Source organism: Opisthorchis viverrini, assembly GCF_000715545.1.
Source record: "Opisthorchis viverrini unplaced genomic scaffold opera_v5_64, whole genome shotgun sequence".
Taxonomy (NCBI): domain Eukaryota; kingdom Metazoa; phylum Platyhelminthes; class Trematoda; order Opisthorchiida; family Opisthorchiidae; genus Opisthorchis; species Opisthorchis viverrini.
In genome coordinates this window covers 1790134-1811820 of record NW_008751720.1, presented here as the reverse complement: position 1 = coordinate 1811820, position 21687 = coordinate 1790134, and the positions used below count along the sequence as shown (strand labels likewise).

General features: G+C 46.3%; 1 protein-coding gene across 1 annotated transcript in view; it reads right to left on the bottom strand.

The window, feature by feature from the left end:
- T265_13416 (hypothetical protein) overlaps window positions 1-21016 on the bottom strand; it is a gene marked incomplete at both ends in the record, with an annotated part of 41317 nt that extends 20301 nt beyond the window's left edge. Inside the window, 4 exons of the mRNA XM_009168770.1 lie at window positions 1021-1184; window positions 5328-5550; window positions 12422-12593; window positions 20897-21016. Coding sequence (XP_009167034.1) covers window positions 1021-1184; window positions 5328-5550; window positions 12422-12593; window positions 20897-21013 — 676 coding nt within the window. The remainder of the gene's footprint in view (window positions 1-1020; window positions 1185-5327; window positions 5551-12421; window positions 12594-20896) is intronic.
- Between the last annotated feature and the right edge of the window lie 671 nt (window positions 21017-21687).

Genomic DNA, 21687 nt, shown 5'->3' with positions numbered 1-21687 from the left:
ATGTACATTTTTGCCATTTAATCTCACACCAGACCCAGTATGACGGAAACTTTGTGCCTGATGTGCAAGTCTTGACTGTGCTAGCGCCTACCGCGCCTTGAAGAGCATTCACCAATATTTGTCCTTTCTTCGGTTGTTGGTCTTTAGACGCGTGTTTCCATATCATAATCTTTACATACTTTGGGATTCATCTCATCTGACTGGAACTGTTGATGGCATGATACGTTTCTCTCTTTTCCCCCATATTCTCCTGTTACTCTCGCATTCATCGCTTGCATTCGCTTTCTATGTTTGTGACCGTGCTCTACAAAAATAAATGATAATTGCATGAGGACGGCCAAGGCGAGGCTAGCCAGGATTAGCATCGGCGCTTGGACAACTGAGAAATAAGGCAGTCACGTTCAAGCGTTTCTTGTTATTATATGGGAGACTGCGATTGGGCGGCGAGATAAGGAAGGACCGCACTTTACCTGACTTAGCAAGAAAGTGTATGTGCGTGTGTGTGTGTGTAGGGGGTTCCACGAAAGTACACAGCAAAATGGTGACTCGAATGTCAGTACAGACATCCCATTCACTCCCAGGTACGTAGCAGGGCTCGTTGATTCATGTGCACTTTCCGACTAACAGTGCAGTCGGAGAGCGCTTTGCTACGCCGGTGCGCCTAGCATCACTCCACCCCCTTGTATAAGGTGACCAGAATAAAACTTCCCAGTGGTTTCACTGGGGGGTGGGTGGGTGGCTAATGACCTACATTTCTAACGCTAGCTTATTGCAGTCTCACCAACCGTGAAATTGATGAATGGCGTAGAGTATATCATATCACGGACTATGGTCGATCGCACTATCCACACAATCCTCAGTTTTCGGAGCTTCACGGCTGGACCATTTAAACTACCATTTAAACCTTCCCGACGATATCCCACAATAAAACTTCACCGATCCAAAGCGTTCAACATGGTGGGTAGGCGAATTCATTCTGAGGGCACGTAGGATAGGATACGATGAAAAGAGGGAACTCACCATCATAGTAAACCAGTCCTCCAACCAGCTTATCGCTCTTCAGCAGAGGGAACCGCTCCAAAACTTGTGGTTTGCTTAGATAGTAGCTGGCCTTGAGGATTTGACTGCCTGAGATCAGATCGTACATCTTGATTCCTGCCCAGAAGTAGGGGATTTGCCATAGCCTGTGAGACGAAGAGGAATTGGAAAACAGGAAGAGGTGAGATGCTCCAACCTATACCTTGGGGTCAAATCAAAGCATGTAGTTCTACTGTACCATGTTACTGGTTTCCACACAGTAGCAGTCGAAGAGACGAACCTGAACCCCGGCTGATGGCACCGCGCGACGGCCGATGTGGCATGAGAGTATTGTTGTTAGTTGTGTAGGTCATGGTTGTACGAGGGCTGGGATACTGCCAGGGCACCCATACCTAGACAGGAGGACGATTAGGGTCCTCAACCAAAGCCTTTGGCTCAAAAGCCTAACCGCAAGGCAGCGATGTTAGGCGGGGAAATGCAAATACATTACCTTTTCTGCGGAACAAGTCGCCATACATGTTCCAACCGCCAACTTGGAGGGCCAGGAGACTGTGTTCGTCAGACCTCTAACCATTGACCAACCTGGTATGAGAGACTCTGTGAGCATCGTGCGGACACTCCCCAGTATAGCTCAATGGGTCTCCGAGGTACACAAACCGCCACACCACGGTAAGGTCCAGTCTCTTCGTGACGGAACCCCGGAAGAAGCTCTCTTTAAAACGACTTCCACTCTATTACGACCGTAGGTCCGTGCGTCCCAGGTTTAGACGTCTTTGTTTGTCGGCTATTCGTCCACCGTTTTATTGGACCCACTTGACGTTTCCTTGTCTTACGGTCGCTGGTGCCGAGATTCTAGTCAGCTCCAATTTTCGTACCTATCCAGGCTGCTTTCGACTATCTGCTCTGTGAGAAGTAGGCACAAGCCTGGAATCAAACTGACGGCCAAGGAGGGGGAAGATGTACATGGTGTCCACCAAAGCAGGTCGACCTTCTACGGACAATTTTTTCCCTAATTGCTTCGTACTAAGTGTTAACTTCATCATGAATGGATTTGATCGCATACAACTTTGGGTTGGTTCTGCCGAATCCGTGGGTTCAGCACGCCGTCCGTTAGATTGCAAAACACACACGACGGCTGTTATTCCAGATGACTTCCGTCGCCACTTTGAGTTGGGGGGTAACCGACTGCTTTTCATGGTCCTCTCCCTGCATACTGCCCATTTATACTATCTGTGTTTCATACATGAATCCAGAAGGCCCTGCTGCCAGACTGTTCCTTTCTGCTCCTATTGATTTACGATACTGCTTGTTTCGCAATCGATGAGTTTATAAAACTAGTTAGTTGTCAACACAGACAGCTCTCTTCCGTCTGTTCTTACCGTCCCGATACCAGATGTACAAAATTCGACGGCTTCAAACGTTCTATAAAGCCTCAAGCCTCGGGGATCTCACATCATCAAATTCCCTTCATGAGGTTCGTCAAAAAGTCCCAACCTTTTGATTGTCAAAAGTTGGGAGACTTGGTGCTTTGGGAAGACAGTCAGGAGAACGCCACGCACATCATCGAACATCCTTGAAGTGAAAATATGTAGGCATCGGTGGGACTGATTGGGCATACCTCGTGTATCTTATCCAACCCAAGCCCAGTACGAAGAATTCAGGAAGGTCAGGTACTTCGCGCTATGTCCAACAAGGCGGGTACCAACCAGGAAGGCATAAAGATCCCACAGCACCTAGTCTGACCGTGTCTCCTTCAGTAATGGTTTGGAATGGAAACCGGTGCTCTCTCTGATAGACGCTGGTTGTGTCTGCACACCCAGTTACCTTGACTGGATAAGCTTTATTCGCCTCTTTGCTACTCGATTCGTTACCCAGTTATGGCTTGCGGACATGAGGGAGCCAGACAGTTCCTGCTACACTGGGAACGCATTCTATGCACAGTAGGCTGTGGTGACATATTAACACAACCGTCCATGAGGAGCGAAAACGTTGCACGAAGTGTCGTGAAGAGAGGCGTGGCCCTCACGTACTGCGTGCTTATCACGTGACACGTAATGAAAATGGAAAGTCGTTTGTAGTCAGGAAAAAAACAGTGACAGGACAACAGAAAAACCGCTGGAACGTCAGAATCAAAGACTTAGTGAGGAGTTGGGTGTGACAGACCGTTTAAGTATAGGGAGGGTAGAAAATAATGAATCTCTAAATACATCTTGCGAAAATCTGAAAGCGAGATAGGTCAGGTGTCAGTACGAACCTATCCGAATTACGCGCACACCAGCGTGAGCTCTTGCCATAGCTTTGCTTGCATTCAGATACGGGAAGAGACGTAGGACCGCGATGAGTCATCGGTCGTGGGCTGTCGAAGAGTTTGCAGCAACCTTTTAAGTAGTTTACTTTACTGCGACATCTCAAATATCGTATCAAAACCTTTTAAGTAGTTTACTTTACTGCGATATCTCAAATATCGTATCGAATGAAACATGGAGCGGCCTTTGTGCTGCACACTCAGTTGAAGAATATCATAAACGAGAGTCTCCCATGAAAACCGAACTGATATGCAGATGAGGGTAGCTGTCAAAATCAGTCCGATTCGAGTTCAAGCTGCGCCCCAAGAAGAGCGCAGCCTCATCAGTGTGCACTGATGATGTCTCCGCGTATGGTGACGAAACGTTTGCAAGCCAATTGCCAAGCTCGGAGAACACATCAACAACCAATGAGCAGCTGAGATGTCAGGGTTGGGTTCAGACCACGGATCTTCTGGTGAGTAAATTGACACCTCGAGCTCAAAGTTGCCTGTAGCTTAGCAGAAAGAAGCAGCTGACCTAAATCGTTCAGTCGTCGCACGCCTAAGTGCCATGCCACCCGGAGGTAGCACGAGGGCTGGGATACTGCCATGTTGCCCAAGCCTAGACAGGGGAAGTCGAGAGCCAGTGGTCGGGTTCGGTATCTTATCCAACCCAAGCCCAGTACGAAGAATTCAGGAAGGTCAGGTACTTCGCGCTATGTCCAACAAGGCGGGTACCAACCAGGAAGGCATAAAGATCCCACAGCACCTAGTCTGACCGTGTCTCCTTCAGTAATGGTTTGGAATGGAAACCGGTGCTCTCTCTGATAGACGCTGGTTGTGTCTGCACACCCAGTTACCTTGACTGGATAAGCTTTATTCGCCTCTTTGCTACTCGATTCGTTACCCAGTTATGGCTTGCGCACATGAGGGAGCCAGACAGTTCCTGCTACACTGGGAACGCATTCTATGCACAGTATGGTGTGGTGACATTAACACAACTGTCCATGAGGAGCGAAAACGTTGCACGAAAAGTCGAGAAGAGAGGCGTGGCCCTCACGTACTGCGTGCTTATCACATGACACGTAATGAAAATGGAAAGTCGTTTGTAGTCAGGAAAAAAACAGTGACAGGACAACAGAAAAACCGCTGGAACGTCAGAATCAAAGACTTAGTGAGGAGTTGGGTGTGACAGACCGTTTAAGTATAGGGAGGGTAGAAAATAATGAATCTCTAAATACATCTTGCGAAAATCTGAAAGCGAGATAGGTCAGGTGTCAGTACGAACCTATCCGAATTACGCGCACACCAGCGTGAGCTCTTGCCATAGCTTTGCTTGCATTCAGATACGGGAAGAGACGTAGGACCGCGATGAGTCATCGGTCGTGGGCTGTCGAAGAGTTTGCAGCAACCTTTTAAGTAGTTTACTTTACTGCGATATCTCAAATATCGTATCGAATGAAACATGGAGCGGCCTTTGTGCTGCACACTCAGTTGAAGAATATCATAAACGAGAGTCTCCCATGAAAACCGAACTGATATGCAGATGAGGGTAGCTGTCAAAATCAGTCCGATTCGAGTTCAAGCTGCGCCCCAAGAAGAGCGCAGCCTCATCAGTGTGCACTGATGATGTCTCCGCGTATGGTGACGAAACGTTTGCAAGCCAATTGCCAAGCTCGGAGAACACATCAACAACCAATGAGCAGCTGAGATGTCAGGGTTGGGTTCAGACCACGGATCTTCTGGTGAGTAAATTGACACCTCGAGCTCAAAGTTGCCTGCAGCTTAGCAGAAAGAACCAGCTGACCTAAATCGTTCAGTTGTCGCACACCTAAGTGCCATGCCACCCGGAGGTAGCACGAGGGTTGGGATACTGCCAGGTTGCCCAAGCCTAGACAGGGGAAGTCGAGAGCCAGTGGTCGGGTTCGAACCACGGACCTTCCAGTCGGTAAACTCGCGCTCTTACCACTTGGGCCATCTCGCCCCACAACAGACCTAAACTCACTTGTAGATCGGAAGCATAATAGGCAACGGGTAGGCCAAATGAGGTGCGATGTCGATCAGGTTAGCCCGTTCACTCAACGCCTCGTTGACCATGCGAAACTGTTCCAGGTCCAAGTTGAACACTGCTTTCTGAAGATAACGAACACCGCCGTGGAGGAGTTTGGTGGAACGTGAAGAAGTCCCCGAGGCGAAGTCGTACTTTTCAACAAGACATGTGGATAGACCTAGATAGGATAGTAAGACAAGGTATCAGTGGGTAAACCTAATACATCGACAGTCGCAATTCGCACGAAGCCTACTACTTGTAAGTAATCATGTGCCGTGCGACCGTGGAACGAAATCGTTAGTGTAAACCCGGCCTTCCATGCCGGTCCACTCCAAGAGAACAGCCAAACTCTCATGATATCCAGTGACAAATAAAAAGCGACAGCTTCTCTTGTCAGCGAAATCATACGAGTTGAATGCAAGTACTCTCAGCTTGTTTGTTTATCCTAGTTATCAAGAAAGCAGATGAGGAGATGAACCGATTGATAAGCGATAAACAAACATTAAAAGAACATTCCCGAACTCAATTATTAAACGAACCACTGAAAAGGCTGGAAGTTAATGAAGCATTGTTCCAACTTTGAGCAGTGCAAACACTAAGGGGCTAAATTGCTGATACGTTCGAATAGGTTAATCTGTTGAGTTTGGCGTGAGTTCGCATCGTACCTATCAAACGGGCTTGTTGCGCAACTCAGGTGGTCGGAGGGCACCTTCCATCCCGACTGAATCGTAATGGTAGCGAAATTCGACTCCACCGTTTCCCTTTTGATATGCATCAGTGGGTACTGCACAGTGAAGAACGGTTTCGACGGAAATAAAGTAGACATGAAGTTGAAAATTATTCAAAAGAGTTGGACAACCATGTTGGTTTGGTATTGATTGGAGGCCGTAGAACTGAATAAACAGTTTGTACCAAGCAAGGAATCTATGTGTAAGTAAAACGGAACTGAAAAAAAGAACTGTTTTCCCTCTGGTGATCTGCAACAAAAGCCCGGGTCCTACATAGTCCCAAACAGCAATGAACGCAGCTTGTCAAACCTATGGAAGCGATGAGAAAACTCGAGTATTACTGCCTCCGCTATTGTAGAAAAATGAGCAGGTAGGATAAGAAGTTTGGACCACCTTTAAATCAGACAGTTTTTACCAGTCTAATTCGATGCTAATCATCATTATCGCGTGAGATCACATTCATCTTTTATACTAGTGTCAGTAACTTGCAAAGCTGTTAAAAGTTTGGTTATAAGGTAATACAATTCCCACCATGTGATTGGAATTGATGGACAATAAAAGTACATCTGCTTCGTTCACTGTAACCACGATGAACAGACTTCTGATCCCCGGTTTCGAGTTTCACATTCGAACTATGCGCTCCTAAGATGTCAACAATCTTGTCGACTAGTTATACAAGCAAATCGATTAGGGGCACCTGACAGCAAGCGCACCTGAGAATCAAAAGGGTGTGGCTAATTTACGTGAGAAAAACTACACCCACCTTGCCAATAATGAACAACACTCAAGAATGAACGCGCGTGCAGTGCGTCAATTATGAACTCCATATCAAGAAGGCAGGAATACACGCGCAGCAACAACAACAGCCAGCCGGGGGTGATGTGATCAACGCGACACTGCTTCAGATAGCTCTCGACCTCAACGCGCTTGATCCGCGTCAATTTCACTTCATCACTGCTTCTTCACTTTCACTGTTCCCAAAGGAACTGATCGTTCTCGACCGATCGGAAGCAAAGCAGAGGTTGAATCCCAGAGTTGCCTCTTCGTCTATGAACACTTGAATATGGTGAGTAGGCGTAGTCCAACTACATTCCTCTGCCTGGAGAATTACAACTTTCTGGGTTAAAACCCACGTAAATTGTGAGTGGAAATCCTGAACAACCAGTCAACTCCACCTTAATTTCGGTCTTGAGAATAGTCCGGTGAGATTGGCACGAAATTGAGAGCAATAGACTCGGATTACTTTATCTACTAGTACCTTTTTCGTTTACTGAAACCACTATCTCCGTGGGCCTATACTTGTCGTCCCTTGAGCGTTGGTAGCGATGAACCACGCCATCATCAATGTGTCGTTCAGCTTTTGTGGCTCCGAGATACAGAGCGAATCTCGTTGTGTTAGAGGGGTGATTAGATTCAGGGGGGAGACGATTACCCTGCTTGTTGCGATTGGCGTAAAAATCCAAACTGAGTGTCGTTGGTTGGAACTTCTGCATAGTTAAATGCAAGTGGTGAGTCGTTTGGGGCGCTGGGTGAATTATCCACGATGAGTACATCTTTTGGTCGCACCCGATCAGCATACCTAGGCCCGAGCAGTAATGTGCTGTGCAACTACGTGACTTTTAAACACATCATTGTTGATTTGACTAACTTTTCTGGGAGCACGGTTCACTTATGGTGTATACCGTTCCCATACAATGCTGCTGTAATTTCAGCAATGTTCGAGGAACTGAATAAGGCATGGGATCAAGAAGCAACACTGTTATGAGGTTGCTTGTAGGCAAAAAAAGCGTTCAGCTGTAGCACCCTTTCGGTGCCTAGCTGTCATGCCACCCAAAGGAAGCACGAGGGCTGGGATACTGCCAGGTTGCCCAAGCCTAGACAGGGGAAGTCGAGAGACAGAGGTCGGGTTCGAACCACGGACCTTCCGGTCAGTAAATTCGCGCTCTAACCACTTGGGCCATCTCGCTTGTACTATGAAAACGACATTGTCTTCTTTGGGGTACAAATGTAGCAAAACAGTGCCCCAACTCCTAGAGAAACACTCTCCCCTAGTAAGGTCATATAACTTTCCACCTGGGGATGATCTCAGGTTGAAACAGAGAAGCATCGTGTACCCACAACAAAACTATCGCAAACAAAATCGCAGGCCGTTACACGTCTGTTCCTCCCCACAAAATCGCTCAGTCAAGTGGTCCGAACAGCACCCGATTGGCGAATATGTAAAGCAAGCATTAGTTGCCGGGTGAACAGATTCAGATAGTTATGACACAACTTCAAAGCGTTAGAATACATCTTGACGATTGGAATGTGAATTCACTTTAGTCGACACGCTGTCAGAGCCCAGTGCAGTCAGGCGACGCATCACATGCGGCAAATAACATTCTCACTTTCCGGCACCACTTCAAGATCACACGATTGTCACCTATGATTCGGGTGGTTCACCACTTCTTCGTTCTTTGGAACCAAGACGATGTAGGCATGCATGAGGGTCAGCCCGATGCAACAACCCCATGTGATGAAACTATTCCCAGTCTTGATCTACTCACCAGTTTATCTGGATCCGATAATTAGCACGTTCGAAGGATCTCCTGGGGATCGAAAGCGCTCGATCGTCGTTGCTCAGTCGTTAAACCACGAATTTACTGACCCGAAGGTCCGTGGTTCGAACCCGACCCCTGATTCTCGACCGTTCCTGTTTAAGCTCATGCTTCTTTTGTAGTTCAGCACAGGAAGGGTGCTACAGCTGAAATATTTCGATTTCGAGTGTACAGGTTCTGTTCGCAGTAAAGAGCATCTAGAAAAGAAGACAACCACAATGGTATGGATGCGAGAGACATCTATGTTGGCGTCTTGAAAGTGACCGCAGGTTTATTGGTGTGGAGTGCTTTGGTGAATCTGGACTCAAATTTTCTTCACCATTTGGACTGTTGGGTGTGTCGGCGCGGACTACCATTAAAAGTGGTTTCATCATCATCATTAAAGACAGCGACACTGATGCTTCACTAATGTACAACCAAGTAGTTTGTCTAATTAGATTTAAATCTTTAGAATGAAAAGGCTGGGTGAGAGATGGGACTTGGTAGTGGCCTATCGCAAATACTCTGAGGCTTGTCCTACTGTCCGTCTAATGTGATGGTCAAATAATAAAAATAACGGATGTAGGAGAGACGGGGAGTTTTGGAAATTCCAGAATGTGAACCCATGCACGCACAATGCAAACGGAAAGACGGTTCTTGGAACGGAACTCGAACCCACGAGCTTCCGCTTGCCGGGAGAGTGGTCTACTTACTGAGCTGCGGCAGACGCATTTCCAGATTCCGGACCTGTGAAGTAAAATTGGTGGATTTGAATGTGTCGCCTCCTCGGTTCCGAGGGGGTGCGGGGAAATTCCGCAACCACAAAACTGGCTCCTCGGAGGGAGCTTTCTCGTGAAGAGAGTCGTAGTACGCCGAGTTGACGTGGGTAGTGTTACTGTACAAAAGTTACAAGCTCTAGTTACTGCCATCTCAACGCTAACGTGAAACTTATTGCCAGTGTGTGACAAAGCCTCAAAGAACAATTTACCTCGATCCCAGTCAAACTAATGAAGCAAGATGGTCGCGTGCAGAGGAAGTTTGTCATGCGTCATTCAGCTGTAACACCCTTCCGGTGCCTAGCTGCCATGCCACCCGAAGATTGCACGAGGGCTGGGATACTGCCAGGTTGCCCAAACCTAGACAGAGGAAGTTGAAAGGCAGAGTTCGGGTTCGAACCACGGACCTTCCGGTCAGTAAATTCACGCTCTAACCACGTGTCTCCTATCAAACGAAATTTGTCACGCCACCTGACAGTGATGCCGATAACTCATTCCAGTGTTTCAATGTACGGATATTCTCGTCTAACAGAAACCGCTCAATGTCGTACACCCAAGCTAGGCAAACCTGCAAAGTCGCGTCTGATAATGCTGCCGGTGTCCTGATCGTTTGGGCTGCTCGGAAGGCCAAAAGCATTGGTAAATCGTCTTACAGACGCATTTCGCTGCCTCATCACAATGCTTTAGGACGCATTGGATTCGAATCGAGTGACGAAAGAGTTCAGTTGAAAAAAATTCATTCAATTCCAGAAAAGAAACAGATCAAGCTGGTTGACGGAACACTGTACGAATTCACTGTTAATAGAGTAGTATTCAGTATTGAAAACGGCTTCATTTATGAGGTTTATTTTCTCGGTTGTCCGGAATTCGTCGACGGATTTACTGAAGGCTTGACCAGGTGGTTATGATGTGACACACACACACTTATCGTCGCCTCTTTCGGAAAGCAAGATTATGATACATCGAGAGCGAGTCGTGTTCTCAAAAGTCACGTCCAAAAAGTAGCGTCCCTGGAAGTGGAAATATACTCTAGGACAAACATTTTGTGACCATACGGTTTTCTCAAGCACCGGTTGTGCGATTTCACTCTCACAACAATGAGACTTTGCGAGCAAAGGAGCATGACAAAATTAGACTCAAACGCCTAATCTTCAGCTTCAAATTTCATCAAGAAGCGCAGGGAAAGAAAAATGACCGCAACAAAATTATGGTTTGACACCTCCGTTGGACTGCTGGTTGACCAGAAGTTGATAGTTGCCATATGAGGACCACGATTAGTCAGCTTTCGGGGAGACCAATGTTGCCCAAAGTTGTGCAGCTTGCCGAACCTTGACAATCTGACGGCAGCCTAATTCCTGTTTTAGGCGTTACGTAACTGCTAGCGAACCGTTGGAGCCACATTCGTTGAAAAAGCTGCACTTTCCATCGCTGTCTTGCACAACCACACGCAACCTCACGCCTCATCCGGCGTCACGAGGTGATACCAACAAAGTCAGCTTATTCGCAACATAAAGCAGAGTGGAAATGTGCGACTGCTGAAGGTTCTTCTTCATGGTTGTCTCTTAACATTTCCTTGTTTCAACCGGGCAGTAGGCCCGTCATCAAGCGTCCAAGGAGGTGACTGATTGTTCCAAAGAAATTTCGCCTTGTAAGTCAGGCCAAACTATGCTGGAGAGCACTGTACGACCGTTTTGTCCCGACTGGGAATCTAAAGAAACTCCATGGTTTCGAACTCATGATCTCCCGGCTAGTAGTCTGAGCGCTCCGCGCAAACGGCTGACCAGCAGTGTGATTAGCTCACACTAGGACAGGATATAGCGCCACTTATCCTTCGATTCACATCACGTGGTCATACGCGTTGATTGACTCAACGTGGAGATCGTTTTTTGAAATCCCCCGTATCCTCACACTATCACAAACAAAGTGACCGATAACAAGCCAAATATCAGGACTTCCGCTTTCCGTTCGTCGTTCGAGCCACATTTTCATGTCTTCATCATGACCTCTAACGTGAGGACTTTTAGGCAAGCTGCTCTTGCACTCATCCTAGATACCTTATCGATAGACAAATACTGCATCTCCGAAGGTCAAATGCGGGATCCAGGTGCAGTGATTGCAGCGCCTTCACTGTGTAAACATTAGCGAATTGAACTTTGGATGGACCTGAAGCCGATGGCGTCGGGGTTGTCATAGCTCTCAGTTTCCGAGGGAACCTTGCTCAATCGGATGCTCAGATGTGACAACTGCTGGAGCATTCAACGCGTATTAGTTCACCAGAGGCTTGTATTGGCGGTGTATTCAGTTTGGACACCAAACTAGTGAAAATAGTGAGCACTCCATGGAACTTCGTACTGACTACTGGTTATTGTTCAGTGGTAACGGGTTCAGACGCAGTGTGCTCCGTTGTGAGTAGCACTTTTCCGATTAGACTTTCCTGATGTCTTCCTGATAGTACCGAATTTTCTTCGAGATTGTGTTGGAGAAGTAGCATTGTACATGAAATTTTGTGATTTCAGCATGAACTTTTACGTTATACGGCGCAGAAATCTAACGAACAAGCGGCGGGTCGGATGAACCGGTAGGAAAAGTTGACTTCAGATGAACGTTCAAGAGGTAAATCATGCTATCAATTGAAGCTTTCTTCTGTTAAATAAAGATAAAGGAGGGATCGAGCGGTCATGAGGGCACAGAATCAGTACATTTTTCTATGTGGGTTGATCTGCATAGATGTGGCTGGTGCACAACCATGCAACCCTGAAACGGAGGCGCAACAAAAACAAAGACTGGAGTGGCAAATCAACCGAAAACAACACAAGCTGAGTATACATGCATGACACGGGATCTCCGAAGAACCGGGCTAATTAGCCCTCGTTACCTTCCTTCTGAAAATCTAAGATTCCGCGTGAAGGAGTCCTCTGGTTGGCAGTCAAGACTGATCGATGAACCACCAGATAAAAGTTGGCACTCACCCCGAGAAGCAGCATCCACAGCAACACCGGTGCCGGTAGCACCACCCCCAATGACTAGGACATCAAAAATTTCACCAGAAGACATCCGTGACAAATGTTCCATGCGAGAAGGTAAGGGTTTGTTAAAACGTTCAATTTCTGCGGCAGATAATTTAGGACGGTTGAGAAGGGCCTGAATGAGGGTGGGTAAAGTGGACAAGGATACTCAATAAGTGGGAGGACAGAGCAGTATTACAAGCTGCACAGCAAGTTAGATGTGGATTTCGTGGACACTGAGAAAGTCCTGTCACTTCAGATGGAGGCTGCCGGGAATTCCACCAGACACCGCAGGTTGGGAGAATTGAACCAATACAGCCAGCATGCTTTACTTACCCGCGGAGGAGCAAGGTTCTTTTCCAACAGAGTCCAAGATTCGCATCTGCCCCCCCTACACTGAGTCACCGAGAAGGCACAAGACCAGCTGTTGGACGCAAAGTCTGATCCCAACGGAATTCGGGTTCCCAAACAAAATTTTTCAAATTCATGAACAATGAACGACACATTAATTCCTCGAAAACAGGCCCCTCAGAAGAAAGTTGCCCATATGAATAGGGTACCCTAGAATACCAGCCATGCTTGACTGGGTATACAGACCAAACTGAAGTTCGGTAATCTACTGGAATGGAGAAACCTGGAAACCTAACATGAGGAACGCAGCAAAGTTCGGACATTGGCTACATAGCAAATTCGGCCCTTCTGTGGGTGAATTTCCGATGGTTCCCAAATTCTCCAGCCCACAACTCCTACGCACATAGTGTAAGACACCACTCCCTCGTTTGTGGACAGCAGAACCATGATTGTTGGAAACCGTAAGAAACAGCGACATAAATTGTTAAAAAACAGTACTCTAAAGAGAGATCCCTCGGAGTGGATGCCATTCTCCAGGAGAATACATGAGGTCACTCTCCAAAAGACACGATTCGTCGTGCGATCCCTCCGAAGAAAGACCACTCTCTCGATTATTTCATTAGGTCCGTTTGGAAACGTTATCCCTCGCTATCACCTGCATTGGCTGAGTATAAATTCATACTTCCAGTATTCCCCACACTACTGACAACGTAATTCCACTTTGCGGTGATGTTGGTATCCCATCTGACAATTGTGAAGTAAGAATTTGGAGTTGCAGGTACTTCCAAATGCCAATTATGAATACAGAAACCGTTTAAAAGAGCACTGTAACTCGTCAGATGGGGTTCTGACTACATATCAGCAAATGTGTTTGTCCAATGCGCTAATGAAAAAACAATGTGGACATTAGCGGCCCGATTCGGATCAGCTATCGTTAACTGGTCTCCAGCATTCTGCGAAACCGGAGAACCACAGGGAATCTTATCGAGATCTCGTTCAGTTGTAACATCCCTCCGGTGCCTAGCTACCATGCCACCCGAAGGAAGCACGAGGGCTGGGAAACTGCCAGGTTGCCCAAGCCTAGACAGGGGAAGTCGAGAGACCGAGGTCGGGTTTGAACCACGGACGTTCCAGTCTGTAAATTCGCGCTTGAGTCATCTCGAGATCTGCCGCTGGCCGTATTCACCAAACCGATTGGTGAGAGAAGTACGCACCCTGAAAGCAGCATAGGTTCCTCAGTAAAAAACAGATTAGGGTCATTCTGGCTTGTTTACATACACTCGAAAAGTACAACCTACAAGTCCGTTCCAGTGAGTGAAGTCGCCTACGAACACTATTTGGCATAGCAATGCACAAACGGCAATTTCGAAGTTACGAGTAGAACAACTGAAATTGATGTTTCACACCAGTCGGTTTTGTGAGAAAATGGCACACAGAGAACACTATTCCCATGGATGTGTCACAGCAGGATTTTTATTCGCATGGCCCCCAACCAGTCATTTTTGCTGTATACATAGATGAGACCACTTGTGGCTTGTGTGTTCTCCGAATGATCAAGCCCATTCCAGAAAAAAAAACTATGTATCGAAACAGGCTACGTGTCGTGGGTCTCTACAGGTGGTCACTAGAGTAAAAACAACTTTACTCCACATAATTATGAGGTTGCTGAAAACTCTTCGACAGCCCACGACCGGTTTGGCCCTTCTTGGAGCCCATCAAGTAGACGGAGTCTCGGAGTTTCGGTCAATCGTGTTTTTTCCACTTGAACCAAAATTACACGAAATTAGTGAAATACACTCATTTGCATTCCAGTTTGGTTTTGACAGGAGACTCATCTGGAACCCGGCTGAATCTCTCGTTTGTGGTGTTTTTAAGCAACCAAATGTGCTTCACCAGACTGCCTTATGCTTCAGTTGGTACGACATTCGAGATATCGNTCGTTTAGATGTAATGCATTGCTCAGCTGGTTTTCAGATGAGTCTATCATCAAAACCAAATTGGTATGTAAATGAGTGTATTACGCTAACTTTACTCTACCTTATTGCTGAAGGGGAACCACCTGGAAAGATCGATTGGCGAATCTGGGTGACTTCGGAAGCATAGTTGGTCGTTGGCTCGATCGCTGAGCTAGGCAAGTTGGTTGCAAACGTTTCATCAACAATCGAGGTGCTAGGCTTTGCTTTCCAAAGACGCACTGATGATGTCACTTATGTTGGTGATGAGACGTTTGCAGACAACTTTACTAGCTCAAAGAAGAAACCAACCTGTCCTCCCGAGAGAGAACACTTTAGAGAAGGTTTCGAAAGTGGTTTCTTCAGAGAGGAGAGAGAGTTTACAAACGAAATGCGCGTTATTGACCTGACTATGTCTCCAGAGACCACGGGTAGAATTACACAATCATAACTTCGGCCTCTGGAGATCGCCACAGAACAAAAACTCAAAGTAGGATATTGTCTGATGAAACCATAGTGTCATCATCTGTCAAACACGATGCTTCTTAAGCCAAGATACCAAAGTTATCCATCACTGAACGGAACACCTGAAGCAGAGAGAATGCCCATAATGAAATCGCGCATAAGCTCGGTCTCAAAGGACGCGTCTCCGACGCGACTTCAGTTGTCGCTTGTGTGGTGTTGCGTTTCTCCAAAGGCTTGTCATCTTTTACCATGGCAACGGTGTCCGTGGGCAGTAAAGATGGTCTAAATGATGGGGTACAATGTTCATTCCGTAGCTCCAATGTGTTATCGCACTGTTGTTATCATCATCGTTATTAAAACTCGAGGTGAGTACCCTACTACTTACTTCTGCGGTGGTCTGTTCCTTTCCAAGAAAGACTGCCTATTTAAATAAGACCAGTTAAGGCGTTCACGGTGAATTGTCTGTGGTTAACTAACGTAACCGAACTATAGAGAATGGATCAGAACAGTAATCAACCGACCGTCTGTGATCTCGTCAACTGAGCGGTATTCATTTAATCGTCCCCCTATCTATATTGTTCTTTCATTAGGATCTGATGAGATGGTGTTTAGGACTTGAGTATTTATGGTTTTCGACCAAACTGAGGTAGTGCTAAATGCTCTGTTATTTTCATCCGCGTGGTAGTGAACTTCAACAGAGAACGCATCCACGCTTTTGTCACAGGGGACGTCAAAAATGCCACACCAATAATGTAGCACCTGCATGCAACGTCACATCCAACGTCCAATGAAACTGGGCACTCATGTGTCACCAAGTCGGACTCTCTTTTAAGTGATGCTGAATACCAGCACACCCAATTACAATCAGAGCAACCTGTCACCCGCATCGTTACAGCCAACAAGAAACAGCTGGCCTCAAATCCAATACAGCTAGTATCAAATTTACAGCAACGGTTTAGCGTTTACCCATGGATAGACGTGACATGCGTGAATTCCGAACAAACTGTTTAGACACGATAGGAGTCGAACTGAAGTCTGTCGAAGTAGAAGTCTATAGAAAAAATCGTGACTTAACAAGTCCGGCTCCTCATTTCAGTTCGCCGTTTCCGTAGGTACGGCCTTGATGACTACTTGAAACCCCTGTCTTAACCCTCCAATTTATTGCTCCCTACTCACTTGACTGTAATCAACTGGATTTAGCTCTACTTAAGTAATCCACGATGACTGCGCAGCAGCTGAGCATCTGGGTCCTCACACTGGCATCTATGTCAGTGATGATGATGATCACACGTTTGGAGAGTTTGCAGTGACACAGTCCTGATGAAATGTAGGTAATGATGGTCGTAGATGTTCGAGTGCATGCATGTGACACAGGGAAGCTAGAGATCAGTCTAAGGTGTCTCCTTTATCTGATTTAGGCATAATTGCATCATAAGCAGTCGATCGATATGGGGTACGAAGGACTAGGTGATCCCAGTATCACTCTGAAAACAACCTGATAAAACCTATGCGCAGTGGATGCCGGGGAGTTTCACAAACTTGGGGGGAATTGAGGATGTGTATAAAACGGTCATCAGTATGGTGAATCGGGATTATTGATGTATGCTAGTACGAATTTGCATGTCCAGAGAAAGGTGCCCATCTCGGGGTTTCTTACTTATTTCAACAGAAAATACGTTGGGGAAGTGAAAGGGAGATATATTAGATGGTAGGGAGACTGCATATGAAAAAAGCCAAAGCACTTCGCCATTCTCTTCTAGCCCGATACTGTGTCCGATTCATACCGACTTGCTTGGGTGTTTCGGGACCAAACAAGGTAGGGTGTACCTTGTACGATAAGTCATATTGGTGCGATGACCGTCGTGATCCAGGGGACGCCGGCATACCATTTTACGCGTACTACTTAGTATCCAACAGGTCTCTCAAAAGACTCTACAAAAAGGAGCAATTTCCCTGCAAAGCCCACGAGAGTTCTCTCTTCTCCTCAAAGAGAGACAGCGCCTCTCCGAGAGAGGTCAGGTATCCCTTTTACGCGTAACACTCCTTTAAGCGTGCTACTGTGCCTGACAATCTAAAGTTCTTTTATCAATTTCAACAAACCGGGTTCGGACTTTGGACCATCACGCTTAAAATCTACACGAGGTGTTCCAGAAACAAAACATGGAAAACAGTGTTGGGCGGTGTAACTGAATTGTGCCACCGTTGAGGAGAGTAACTCTAGACACAAAGGGATCGGAGATACAATCAAAAATAAAAACAAGTAAAAGCTTCCAAGCAGAGTTCCCTGGAGCAGGCAAATCAGCCTGGCCACTGATTTCTACGTCAAAGTGTATTCATACGTCGAAACTTAAAAATGTTTTACTACGTCTTGTGGTCAATGTCTGCTTGTTCGGCGAGTGAATTGCAGCCACCCCCTATAGGTCAGAAGGCAGCATCGGTAACAATGAGCTTGAAGCCTTCCAGAGTTAGTTTGTGGTGTGTCACAGAATACTGATGGTTCTGATGTTAGCCGACTGTTGTTTAGCAGCTCAGTTAAATGTGGACACTTTTAGAAAGGATTACGTACTGTTAGATGTGGATACATACTTGAACCCAAGGCTAGCTCCGGTGAAGAGAAACCTAGAAAAAATCGATATGCAGAGAATGACCAGGCAAAACAACAGGCCGTTCAAAGAATGCAGCCATCAGTAATGGAGGTCAAGTATGAAGAAAGAATGGTGAATAGTGTGTATGAAATTTCTATTTGATGAAGTGATTGGTGCTCCACACACATGGCCAGATTTTGAAGTTGTAATCTTTCAAGACCATTCGTTTATCTGTCCAACGATGAGTTCAAGTTGTGTTGGTTGATAAGGAAACCCCGAAACTGAGGAGCCCCTAACTGATAACTTCCATCCTAAGGTGGGGCCATTTATTTGATAGAATTTAACCAAGGTGGAAGGAGCTTCTAATCAACGGAGTATTTTCCAAGAAGGATTTTGAAATTGCATCCGTAGAAATGGATCGATTAAACTATCAGTCAACAGTCATACTCAAAAGTACCAGTATGCGCGGTGACTACCAACGCATGCAGTGCGTACTGATGACCGGCGTCTGAACCAAAACGTTTAGAAGGCAAACCGTACCGATTTTTTCGAGCATCACAGAATGAACAACAATTTTCCGTCCAGGGGAAAACAGCACGATCGATGATCAGGTATCAGCAGGCAGTAAAGTGGATGGGTGTAGCATGTGCGAATATCTGATACTTCAGACACAACCTTCAATACGATCAATCAAACGTCATGTCAACTCAGTTGGAGGTTCGTGAATCATTCCACACAAGGTAGCTTGTTTTTACGCCCGCTGCATTTCAAACTATGCATCGATAACCAATAAACATCTCTAGCCCCGCCTTGGCAGAATAGAACCGGAAAGGAAAACTTAAATAACTCATTAACATTACAAGCCACATCACCTAACTAGCACAGAAAACAAGATAGCAATCGACACGTGTAGGTCCGACGGGATCTTCTATGGGACAGCGCAGGCACTCCTATGAAGTATGCAGGGCTAACAATTGTAAACAGAATGAGCCTAACGTGCAGCACAAACCAACCTATGCCATCCTATCTCGGAGGAGTTATAGATGGGAATTCATTTACGGCATTACCTACGGGAATTGGCTCGCAGACACATACTAGAACACCAGAGTTCAACAATAGGACCGCTTCTAAAATTAGCTCACTCAACGAATGCAAACAAACAAGGATGATTGCATAGTTAAATCCCCCTGAAACGATCAGTTCTCTATCACGAATGCATTTTTTAGTGCCGTGCGGACTGTTTCCTGCTTGTTGGCAGCACGGAAATTGACTCGGCTTCAATAGTAACAATCCCCGCACGTAAAACGAGAAAACGACGTTGTTACACTAGGACCGGATAACAACATTCTCTACAGTGCCCAACTTTTTTAGAGGAACGATGCCTGACGAATCGCGGCGCTGGGAGAAAGGTATTGCCCCATGTGATTTGTGTGTAGTGAGGAGATGCTGGAGTTGAGTCGTCGTCGCCAAAACTGAAAATCCGAGTAGTACCGTACATTCCAGAGCAGTCATCAGGAGTGTGCCTCTCACGAATACATGGAGAGATATTCAAACCCGCAAGGTTCTTGTTAGCAAGTGGATCTCCTCATTGCCGATAAATTACAAGCAACCTACTCAGAAGGTGCAAAATCCCACAGTCCATGTGGGCCTTCTATCTGATAAATCGTCAACCAGAGAACCAGTTAGGGCATAACCGCCTGGTGTGAACTGCACTATTGGAGGATGAGCAACGAATAGCCCAAGCGCAAATCACCTGCTCCGCTGACCAGCCACTCGTGGTCAACGGTATAAGGAAGGCCGAGGGTTAAAATCTACCGCATATGCACTACTGATGACTCACAAGAATGATGAAACAGCCGTATATTGGTTCTCGGTTTCTCAGCATAGGTTTATCTTATTTGAAGGACGAAAGCCCAATTGTGTACCGTACAGACACTCTTCAACACCAGTTTGCGTGATAAGAACTGGGCAGTTGAAGGATAAGTGACGGTATGTCTCGCTTGAGACCAGGTAAATCATAACACGGTGCGTCTATCGGCCGCGAGGAGTGTCCAAACTAGTAAAGAGTTCCGGTTCACGTTTCCCCAGCCGATAATTCCCTCAGTCATGCAAATGGTTCAGTCTAGCGTGCAAACCTCTCACGATGTCGCTGCAAACAGGATCGAGATAGCCCATTGGTTAGGGTGCGAACTTACTGACCCAACGCCGACATCTCGACTGCTTCTGCCTAGGTTTGGGCAACCTGGCAGTATCTCTACCCTTATGCTTCTCTGGATGGTACGGCAGCCATGCACCGGAAGGGTTTCACGGCTAAACAATCATAAGTGTTATTTATTAACCTCCATTACAAGTTTTCAGAAACAGTACAAGAAAAACAATAGTACAAAAGTAGGCTTCAGAAGTTTTGCTCTGGCGGTGATACTTGATAGAGACCAACAACCGAAACTTTTAAGCGGAACTCCTGTTGTTGTAGAGCCGAAATCAAATGTAAAGGCGTCGGAATAATAATAATAGTAGTAATAATAATAATCGCTCAGCTAGCTGCCATGTCACCCAAGCGAAGCACGAAGGCTAGGATACTGCAAGGTTGCCCAAGCCTAGACAGGGGAAGTGGAGAGACAGATGTTGGGTTCGAACCGAGAGCCTTCCGGTCAGTAAATTCGTGCTCTAACCACCGCACCGTCTCAACAAGAGGCGTCAAGAGGCAAGTCATGGACTGCGCTCGTTTGTCCAAACCAACTCCTCTCTAACTTTTGACGGATAAAAGATTACACTTTGAAACTATGAGCAAAAACATCCGGGAGGTAGACAGAAGCATCAACAACGCAAGGCCGTAAGTGAATAAGTGGCACTGGTCCAGGAGGAGATGCACTAACAGCAAAAGTGAAACAATGGCGTTGACGGGTTATCTGCTAAATTCAGAACAAGCTGTAGTGGTACTGAGTGGTACCTAAAGGGGCTGGACATCGGTGTCGGGTGTCATACAAGTGACAACTCCTGATCAAACCTCGTCAGATGTCCCGTCATAGCGTGCGTTTGGATAGGTTTACAGACAGTCTAACTAAATTTTGCAAACAATGACTCGCCTTCGTACGCCGTGCTTCGTTGATTTTTGGAAGAGCTTCAAGAAGGAAGACCGCACCCATACCGGAAACCGCTGCGACTAGTCCCAGGCGTTTTACTAATCTCTTAAAGGCCGACATCTGAAATGAAAAATAACTGAGAGAGTACCACATCTCTTGGAGACTTACAGAAAGCAGATGGTTCCAACAAGAAACTACTTTACACATGGGAAACATATATTCTTGCCTACGATGGCACCTGAGCCCAATCTCGAGAAGTCTCAGGTATGGCTTCAAACCAGCTGCCAGTCGCTTAATCAAACATGACAATGACGCGAGTTGCGCCGAACAGTTGTCACACAACAAAGAGAGATAAGATGTTAGAAGTGATTCGTTTGCTCTTGGTTGGAACTTCTTGACCCATCTACCAGGATCTATCGTATGATCATGGTTAACAGTTCTCGCCATTCACCGCAGCACATGTGGCGGACGCTGCTATACTCACCTGGCGAATGTATACTGTGATGAACGTTCAACGGAATGTTTATTAAAACAACCACATCTTCCCTCTTCAATCCACATTTTTATACATTAATCTCATTGTTTACCAGACCTTCCACCGATATTGTGGAAAGTTAATAAAATTTCATAACAAAGTCCTCAACATCATCACCATGCACAGCAACACACCAGTAACACATACTGGTTCTTGAATGTCCCCAACCTGACACTAGTTGCGCCGGGCGTCTTCCCTCTTCTCTTTTACGTTGTCATTGATACCTTCATGGGGAACTCCTATCCAGCCGCCCAGGAAG